The 10,971-nt window shown below is 36.2% G+C and overlaps 1 protein-coding gene across 1 annotated transcript; it reads left to right on the top strand.

Moving 5' to 3' along the window:
- Positions 1–388: 388 nt before the first annotated feature.
- On the top strand, positions 389–8,329 carry LOC124532684. The gene is made up of 4 exons (XM_047107710.1): positions 389–519; positions 2,739–2,819; positions 3,081–4,401; positions 4,489–8,329. Exons 3-4 carry the CDS (start codon positions 3,375–3,377, stop codon positions 4,542–4,544), a joined length of 1,083 nt encoding a protein of 360 aa, XP_046963666.1. The 5' UTR covers positions 389–519; positions 2,739–2,819; positions 3,081–3,374; the 3' UTR covers positions 4,545–8,329.
- The last annotated feature ends 2,642 nt before the right edge of the window (positions 8,330–10,971 follow it).

Raw genomic sequence — 10,971 nt, forward strand, 5'->3', positions numbered from 1 at the left:
CTACATTGGATCAGTTTTTGTTGACTGACCTGCCAAAAAATTCTTATATACTCTTAACGCTTCCAAAAAGTTTTAACATGGCCGCTTTTAATGAAAATTATCAAACTATTAAAATAAACGAAATTGAAAATAACAACGATAACATTACTAACGATTCTGATCGAAATAAAAGTGTAACGAATAAAGGCATTATCAAGAAACATAAAAAAATTAATGAAAATATTTCAAATAAAACAAATTTAAACAGAAGCGATCCTAAAACGCTTCCCTATAGTAATGATGAAAAACCTGAATATGTAAAAATGAAATTGTCTTCTTACGAGGATATCGAGGTAGGATATTTTGTACATGCTAAGTTATGTGGTCGTGTGTGAATATGTATGATGTGTCTACAGTAACGGTTTTACTTCGCAGGTTGATTCCGCGATACCATTTAGCTGCATCACAACGCCGGAGGTCGTGGCGAGCTGCAATACGACCTCGTCGACATCTCAGCCGACGACCGCTATCGATCCTAAGGTATGATTAGCTTTAGTTTTATTATTGTTAACATTCCTTATTATAGCTTTCGTATACTATTTGACTCACACCATTTGCAATTTTTAAGCTATTACGTGAATCGTGTTAAATGTTTCAAATTGTTATTTATTCTTTGTTTGTTTTTTAAGGATTAATATTTTTATCCTTAAAAACACATATAATGCTCTAATTTCTTTAAAGAAGAATTTATATTTCTCTTTAATATAATATATTTTGTTTGTTATAATTTTTAATAATTTCAATTTATCGGTTTTTCGATATTTTTAAACAGTGAACATTGTTTCGAATGTTAATTAAAATACATTGGAAATGTTAAACAATTTATTTTAAAAGTATTTAAAATTTAAAGGCAAAATATGAATGTTACTGTTGTAAACGATATCTAAACTAAATTAATTCCTCCAACCAATCATGGTTTCTTAACAGGGGGGGTTTACGAATAGTAACTTTAAATATGTCAATTAATAGCGGATTACTACACCGTTGTGTGTGTTGGCACTCCGAGAGAGCAAACAACTTACAGTACCTTATAGATGACTGTGATGTTCACGCCTATTATACAATCAGTACACAAGAACAATTTTCTTTGTGAGCAGTTTCTCTGTGAGATATGATTTTAATATGGCACAAATTTGTGCACTTATAATATAATAATAGTATAACATTTATTAGTAATTTAAAATGAAATATAAAGAAAGTAATTAATTGTATTGACTTCTAAGAGAATATTTTCTCAGGCACACTCAAAATTATGTTTCCTAGATTTTTCTTAACGGTTTTATGTTTAGTTTAGTATTATTTTGACGCCCATTTGGAAATTTCTTTCAAATTAGGGTTGACTTATCCAATTGTAATTCTTTGCTAACGTGATTTCAAATCAGGTTATATTTTTCAATACAAATACTGTATCTATAATAAATAGCCTAACACAAGACTGGCTTATTATTATATATTCCTCGGTCTGTATCTCTGCTTACTTCCCTAACATACTAAACATATTTTGATTTTGGTTATCAGTGATCGAAAGACCTATAAAAGAGAAACGTTTGTATAAATAATTTGTAAATATTTTTTTATAAAATGTATTAATAATAATAATTTTGTTAATACTGTTTTGTAACAATATATAGCTACCGCAGTCTAATCCTTAGATACGTCATAACGTTATATTAGTAACAATATTTCTTAAAAAAAGGCCTACATCAAAATTAAACGTATAATACCCAATAGTTCATGGGACTATTTTGTGAGATACGCTTATAATTAATATTTTAACCGACATCAAAAAAAGGAAAGTCAAATATTTGACTTTATTTTTATTATTTATTCATAAGTAAAAAACGTGTAGTAAATTTTCGAAGCAATTTCGTATAATTATAAATCGTAATGAATGTTCAATCAGTTAAATATGTTAGTTACCTTTCAATATAGATTAAAATTGTCTTTATAATTTAAATGGGTGCTTTGAAATCAACGTCTCCAAATAACGTGCAAACAAAATAATTGGTTTAATATAATTTAGCAAAATATCAAAAAACACTTATTTTTGTAAATATACTCGCACACAGAGACCATAGCGTAGTGATGTTATTGTATAAAATAATTTGTACATCGATAAAATTTGCAAAGATAAAAACAAATTAATTTTTATAGTGCTATAAATTATAGATAGTTAAAAACTCATAGATAACTAAACGTTTTCGTATCATAATAGCGACTCATACAAGTCATATATACCTTTTATCCATCCACATATAAATATGGAGCTTATTTTCGTAACTACAAATGTCTCCCTTCGGATCACACGAAAATCGCGCAGTCAGTGAAGGCGAGAGACTAGAGAGTGAGTGTGAGCGTGTGTGGTGGTGGTGGGGCAGGCGCGATAGTCGTGCGATAGGAGCTCATGGCGTGGTGTGCGCAGCCGCTGCAGCTGTGTGTGTACCGCCGGCTTCTCTCACCTCGCATTTGTCGCAGCGCTCCTCACACGCGCGAACTTTGTTTTAAGTTGGCTGACTTGCGAGTTTCGCGTTATTAACACTGCATTTTATCATTGTATTATACGGTTTTTGTGTAATATAAATGTATGGAAATTGTAAATGGTGTGAGCTAATTCGTTTCCAAATATCTCGAAGTTGACGTTTCTTGATGGTTTGGAGTGTGTTATGAAACTATAAGACCGTGTTTTGTGTTCGGTGCAGCCCCGCAGCGTCATATCGAGCAGCTTCAACGGGCTGCCGCTGTCGCGGCCCGGCTACGGCTCGACCACGGACGACTATAAGGTGCGCCCCCCCCCTCGCCCCCGACACTTCCGTCACTCGCACTCACACGCATGCATCACTCATTCCACGCCGTCGCTTGAGACTAACTCGGAGGTATCTCCGATTTAACCGACTTTATGTTCCGCGCTCTCTCGATTGCTTCTGTCAAATCGATAATCCATAACGACGCCCTCCGTGACTTAACCCGTGTTCTAAAAGATCTAACGTTGACTTTTCCTTTCTATTCAGGTGCCTATACTCACTGTGCACTACCGTTTACAGAAATCTCTTGATGAAAACGGCAATGCGGTACAAGGGTTCAGTTCACCTCTCTCAGGCTCTAGTCAACTAAAGAAACCGAGGAGGAAAAAGTCGTCGAAGAACGAGACGGTGATCAAATCCCACCAGATAGACGGCTACCAGGGCAACAAGGATCTCAACGAAGTGCTCCGCTTCATCGAGTCCAACGCGGAGGGCGCGCGCGGGCCCAAGCTCGGCCGCGTCAAGCACAAGGACGACTCCGACGACAAGGGCAAGAAGCGCTCCACCGAGCGCCGCAAGGACAAGGAGAGCAAGATGAAGCGGGCCACCTCCATGGAGGAGCTGTCGCGCACCAAGCTCGAGGACCTCACCGACAAGCCCGCCCTGCGCACGGCCAAGCCCCGCGGCTCCGTCGCGCCCGCCAAGCCCGAGCGCCGCTCCTGGGGAGACGACGCGCGCGCGCTGCTCTACCGCGCGCCCGCCTCCACCGACCCCGACCCGCCGGCCCTCGAGCTCACGGAGTTCCAGACCGTCACCAAGAAGCGCAAGACTCGGCGTCGCGCCGACGACGGCGAGCGCGAGACCGACGTCGCGCCGCGACGCACGCGCCTGCCCTCCGCCGAGGCCCGCGCGCGCCCCTCGGCGCCGGCCTCCGCCGCGCCCTCCGACCGAAGCAACGACTCCAACGACGACATGGACTCCGTGCACTCGCTGCCCGCCCTCGCGCCCGTCGCGCCGGCGCCTCCCCCGCCGCCGCCGCACGCCTCCTACGCGGACATCGCGCGCACCCGCCACAACATACCGGACCTCATCGAGTCCTGCAACTTCTACGCGGAGGGCGAGGCGGAGCCGCGGCTCGACGGGGGCGGCGCGGCGACCGGCGGGGCGGCGACGCCGGGGGGCGCGCAGGCGGGCGAGGCGGAGCAGTACCCGGCGCTGGCGGCGCGGCGCGCTCGCGAGAAGCCGCCGCTGCCGGTGGTGCGCGCGCCGCGCAAGGAGCGCGCGGAGACGCTGACCGCGAGCGAGCCCCCGGCGCCGGCGCCCGACGTGGTGGCGGACCGGCGGCCGCCCGTCATCCTGCTCGACTCGGCGGCGCGGCCCGGCGACATGGACGGCGTGACGTTCGGGTTCGACATCAACGAGCAGCTGCTGGGCGGGTCGGCGCGGCGCGGCGCGCGCGTGGACCTGCTGCGCGACGCGCCCGAGCACGCGCGCGCCGCGGCGCCGGCGCTGCTGTCCGTGGCCGTGCCCGTGCGCGCGTGCGCGGCGCTGCGCTACGCGCCGCCCGACCTGCCGCCCAACGCCGCGCACTTGCTGCAGATCGTCGATTACGTGGGCGCCGGTTAGTGTAGACCGCTCCGCTCCCTCGTTTTTTATTTCAACATTGATTACGTTCTGATCAGTAATGGCTTTAATTTTCTCGTTGCAGCGTGGGAGGACGTGGTGCGCTGCGGAGGAGGCAAGGTGCGCTACTTTAGCGAGTAGTGCTGACATGTTGCGTGAATTGTGAAACTTTCGTAGAATTTACTGACGATACTGATGTTACGTGTTGAAGTGAGAGTTTATTTTAAATATGAAGTTCGCCGTGCAAAAGAACGGTTTTCATGCGAGTGAGTGGGGACCTGCGCGCGTGTCCGGCTTAAAGTTATGCCGCTTACTGTTTTCCTCCGACGGAAATGTCTGCGCCGTGGGCCTCGCGATCGTGCAAAGTGTTTAGTGCATTCCGAGTCATTCGGACCCTTGTTGATGATGGTGATGGTGAATGTGAAGTGAAAGATTACAAACAGCCCGCGGGCGCGACCACAGTGTGACCACGTGTACCACAGCTTCCGCTCTGGCAGATGCGAGCCTATTCCATATGTCACTATTTGATTCGATCGATGTTATGTGACATTCAAGTTGTAACCAAAATTAATTTCGTTTACGCTTTGTACATAGGAAAGCCTAGAGCATTTAATATTTGTAATTAAACTTTCATCCCTATTAAAAGAAATTTTATATTACAATCTCAGTTATACTATCGTCTTAAATGTTATAATCTTCTCCCGTGATCTGGTATCTGAGAGTTTAATCCAAATGCGCAGGTGCTAACAAATTGTACCATTAAACTAAAATATATATTTATGTATTTGAATTTTTGAGTATGTCTAAACAGGATATGCGAGATTTCTCAGTACCAGACATGTCGATCGGAGAATTTGGTTTGTACTGAATGTAAAAAGCACATTTTGTTTCTGTTAATGTTTTATTGTGCTTGAATTTTGTTATGTAATCACGATTATAAATCCTCTCTAACTACTTACTTTTAATTTGTTATGTATTTTTAAGTTTTACTATTTTACTCTGTAAATAAAATAAACTAGGAAGTTGTAACTGGCCATGAGTGAAAAAGGGGTCTTAATATTTCTATTCGTTGAGTCAACTAACCTTGTCTTTTATAAAAGAATAAAAAAAAACATTTTTTTCATATATTATACATAATAAACTAATGATTACAAGCTACTGGCAAGCACTGGATTATTAATTTATCGCTTAGGCAACTGAGCTTACCTTATGGTTTAAAACTTAATATAACCGTCAATTACAGAAATGAATTAATAAAACATTATTTGATGTAATAATTGAAGAGTATGGAATACTAGTACTGATAAAAATCCACTGGAATTGACTGATTTACTGTCTAGGCTAAATGCTTTTAGCCTGAATGTATATATTATAAGCAAAAATCGCTTATAGTTTGTTTACAAAATAAAACGACGAAGCGTCAAAGTAAAGCAAATAATGTCCACATGTTTCAAAAATCTCTATCTCGTCTTCCAAAAATGTCTCGACTTTTTTCTTTAATGATATGTAAACCCTCAAAAGTTGTAAATGTATCAGTATTGTATTTTTATGATTGTAACCAAACCCAGAACAATTAAATATAGGTTTTATCATTATAAAAATGTGATACTATATTTTATTTGGCTGAAGCGCTCTGAGTTCTCAAAACGTTATACTTGTTATAATGATAATATATGTGATGTTCTCACTGATTATAAACAAATGTATTAAATATTACGGCATATGTTATGAATTTTCATAACTTTACTTGGGGCTCAAATTTCTTTGTTTAAAAACTACCATTTTCTCGGAGACATACTTTGCGTCAAACTTTATGTATTGCTATACAATGATTCATATATTTCTTAATTCTTGTATAAAGCTACTCATAAAACTGACTGAATTTATAAGACCCAAAGCTAGTCCACATAAATGAAAAATTAAAAAAAATAACATATTTTTGTGAGCCTAGTTAATAGTTATTTACTATTCATTCATGTAAGTAGGTGTATGATTAGTGGATAAAAAGTTATGTTATTATCTGTCCTAATATAAATTATGAATATAATGAATACCAATAACCTATTTTATTATTGCACTTGTTGTGTGTGATACGTGTAGGTAACTGTAAATCCTGCTGATTATAAATTTAACAATAGGTGTCTTCATGTATGTACACGCGGTCCTGGTATTGCATTTCTTTTTTCGTTATTGTAAGTTAAAAAAATGTAACATTATATTATTTATTTTGTTATATGTATGTAGTAGCAAAAAAATATTTTTAATAAGCTTTTGTTATAATTTCATTTTGTTTGTTTTTGAGTGAATATTCTCCTAATCTCATTAAAAAATATTGTTGACCAATATATAAGCGTATTACTGACGTGAGACGTCTACCAGGAATGTGTGATTGTACGTAATTGTGCCTGTTCCCACACAGTGCACAAATATACTGAGAGAGATCCTACAAAGATTTTTTTTCAATTTCATTACGAATATCGCACAGTGTACAATCAACCTCACATAGACTAAATTTGTTAAGACAGTGTAGAAAATATTAAAAAATCCAAAAATAATACTAAATTGTAAGTAGTAAGTATACTGTGGTGTGTTTACTTTTCTCATTAAATAATTATAAAAGAACATTACGAAGTGTATGTATTGTAAAAATGCTCATATCAAAAATATAGAAATATTATTTATTGTTTCTTTTCATTGTAAAATATGTAAATAGTTGTGCAAAAATATTGTATTAATCGAAAAAATATTCAGTTGTCATTATTAGTGCATTTGGAGGTTAAAGGGTTCGCAAAATTAGATATTCAATTGAACCGGCGGCCGCTTAACATGAAGTTACATCGCTGGGATTTTGATAATTTTACGATGAGCTGGTATAATTAGCGAAATAAAAAAAAATTAAACTACATCGGGTTAGAAGAAAACTACAAAAAAAATACCAACTTTTTTTTTAATTATACTAGCTCAAACAACGCTGGAGGTTTTATTTTTGTACTCCTTAGGTATTTTGAAACTGCCCATATTTTATAAATAAACAAAGAGTGCGCTTTGGTTTTTTCGACTTGCTTCATTGGCTGTCTCTGAAATGTTGCAATATAACCTTAATAATAAAAGACTTGAATATTTTATGCGACACGTCTGAGAGTCTAAATAGTTTTACATAAGAGAATAAAAATATAGTATGAATGAGCTACATATTCTTTTTAAGTTCAGTTCCTAAGAACTGGAGTGATAATTAATGCTTAGAAATTATTGGCAAAGTGTAAATGTATAAATAAATTATTGCGGAAACATAAGTTTCTACAATTGTCTCTTTATCTGACTAAATATCACATTAAATTTTAAAATATAGAGCTATTTATTTTAAGATTAGATAAAAGTGTAGAGAATATAAATGTGTAATGGCTCTGGCTACAATTTTATTTTTTTATTCAGAAATCGAGACAATTGTTCATGTATATATATTATAACCATATTAAAATATATATTTATCTGCTTTACATCTAACTTTGCGATTCTAATTTTTTATTCTGTTTCTGAACCGGATCTTACTTTATGTATGTAATACAGTTTGTGATTTTAAACCTCATTTATGACCTTTAATAATTGCAACGAGATGCTTTTGCTGTATTGGTTTCTATTAATTATAATTATTTTATAGTAGTGTCGGCAGATTAAATAAGAAAATAGCATTTTCTTGTATTAAAATAAATAGAACCAAATATATCAAAGGATATTTATTATAAGCTTGTGATTACTCTATCATTATATAAATATGTTTGTTTTTAGTTAAGGAAACAGAGTAAAAATCTAGCGTCGTTTTAACTGTAAATTATTGGTTTATATAAACAATAATGTAACCAACTGCAATTTACAGTTATGTACTTTTTCACTGTTTCCGTTTTCTTAATAAAAATGTTGAAAATATTTTCGATTGGTTTTATTTTAACGATTGATGCTACACGATGCAACATGACATAGATATATATCTAGATAAATAATAAACAATACGTTATAAACAAAAAAAAGGAAAGACGATCCAAAATTTGAGGAAACGGGTAGAGTTTATTGTATAGACATAATCATTAAATTGTATATATTATAATTCAATTTGAAAAAATCTCAATTATTTATAAGTATCAGCATATAAACTTTATATATAAATATATTTATATATTAAAAAGTTGTACTTTTACCATTTTCGAGTCTCGATTTTCAGGCTCAGTATTTTCGAAATCAGATTAAATTGACTGACTTATGGTATGGGCCATTACAATATTATAAATTCAATAACTAAAGATAAAAGAGGTCAATATAGAAGACCGATTGGTTGGATGTTTCAAATCACAAGACATTTTTTGTAACAATTCAAATTTTAACTTTATAATAAAAATTTTAACAAAAAGAAAAACCGACTTCAAATAAAACACTATTTTATAAAAATTTTAACAAAAAGAAAAACCGACTTCAAACAAAACACTATTTTAAAACAAATGAATATGCACGAAAAAGTAATAAAAATAATTGCGTATTCAACATATTTTTTAGAGTCTTCCTAAGTTAAATGAAATGAAAAATATTAGACTACTTAAAAGTCGATTAACGATTATATCATGTAGTTATAGTTATTGGTATATTTGGAGCCGGTGTCAGCCACGGTGCCCTTGCCCCAACAATCAAAAGAAAGAAGCGATACGAGCCCCTTGATTGATCCAGTATATTATTGTGTAAAAGGTAATTTGTAAAAAACATATTTGTTAAAGTATTCTCGTATTGTTTTTTGATAGATATACTGTAGGGTTTTATTGGCTGACACCGACTCCAAATATAACAATAATTATAACTACATGATATAATCGTTAATCGACTTTTAAGTAGTCTAATATTTTTCATTTCATTTAACTTAGGAAGACTCTAAAAAATATGTTGAATACGCAATTATTTTTATTACTTTTTCGTGCATATTCATTTGTTTTAAAATAGTGTTTTGTTTGAAGTCGGTTTTTCTTTTTGTTAAAATTTTTATTTATTTTTTGATTTTAAGTGAAGCTGATGTTGACTAACTAATTTTTTTTAATATGGATATATTAAGCGTTCCGTTTATATGAGTCAGAAACTACTTCGAGGACAATTTCAAAGGAAACTTGCGAATAAAGCAAAAATAGACTTTCGAAAATGCGGATTTAATACGTCACGCGGCGTAAACTACAAGGATCCCTCGAAAGAGCTGTAATCGAACTCAGCAAAAAAGCTTTGAAAAAGACCAACTATATTTCGTACATCATATGACATCACATCACATACACAAAATTTGATTAAAGATAGTAAGAAATTCTGCCCCATATCGCACCCTAACTGCGAGCCGTTTAGGAGTTCCGTCAATACATAGTATAAAACAAAGTCGCTTTTTCTGTCCCTATATCTTTAAAACTACGTAACGGATTTTGATGCGGTTTTTTTTAAATAGATAGTGTAATTCAAGGGGAAGGTTTGTGTATATAATACATGAACAATATAGTAAAGAAACACTGACAATTTTAGAAGTTTGCAATGTGATGTCGTAAATAAAAAAATTCTTTAGTATATTTAGTATCAGTATTGCACCCGTGAGAAGTCGGGGCGGGTCGCTAGTTGATTATAATATTTGATTATGACAATTACATGAACATAACCACGTTCCGGAAGGTGATTCAAATATCCAAGTAACCCATAAATAAAAGATTCGACGGAGTATTGCTAACGTGCTCCTCAGAATTGTTCCGTTCCCTCCCGTTCCCTTAATTTGTCATGGATCCTGTGCTCAGAACCTTACCAAACTTTCACCAAAGTACCCTTAAAGTATATCCTTTATATTAAAAAAAAAATCATCAAAATTGTGCTAACCAATTTTGAGTTATTCACCTATTTATCGCGCACATACATAATGCAAATTTAAGACTTATGTCGTTTTCATACGGATACCATCATCGGAAAAAAATAAAATTAAAATGGGACCCCACGGGAAGCACTACCTTTCAAACAAAAAAAAAATATCAAAATCGGTCCACCCAGTAAAAAGTTATGAGGTAACAAACATAAAAAAAAAAGAAAAAAAACCCACAGACGAATTGATAACCTCCTCCTTTTTGAAGTCGGTTGAAAATTAACGACTTCATGAAATATATAGTACGACACAACCTAGATGTAGCATCGGCAAAATTCGTAAAACCGATCACATCCGATGTAAGTACGCTATTCCAAATTTTCAATATTTATTTCTCATGCGAATATAATCTTTACACAAACGTAATAACTTGTAATATTGTATGATCTTAATATATTCGCCAATTTGATCTTGCTTCCTCAGACGCAACAATCTATATAACGTCGAATGGTTCGATAGGGAGCTATTTCTATTGGTTGTATAAAACGGCAGTAATCGGTTTTATTGAAATTGCCGATGCTACATCTAAGTTGTGTTTTAATAACGTTAGCATAGATTGATAATCAATGACCATTGGTCTGATAGAGATACATTTTGATTAACCTGTTAAAATTGTTAAGCATCATAAAATGATTATAAGTTTTCTTG

Source organism: Vanessa cardui, chromosome 10 (assembly GCF_905220365.1).
Source record: "Vanessa cardui chromosome 10, ilVanCard2.1, whole genome shotgun sequence".
In the NCBI taxonomy this organism is placed as follows: domain Eukaryota; kingdom Metazoa; phylum Arthropoda; class Insecta; order Lepidoptera; family Nymphalidae; genus Vanessa; species Vanessa cardui.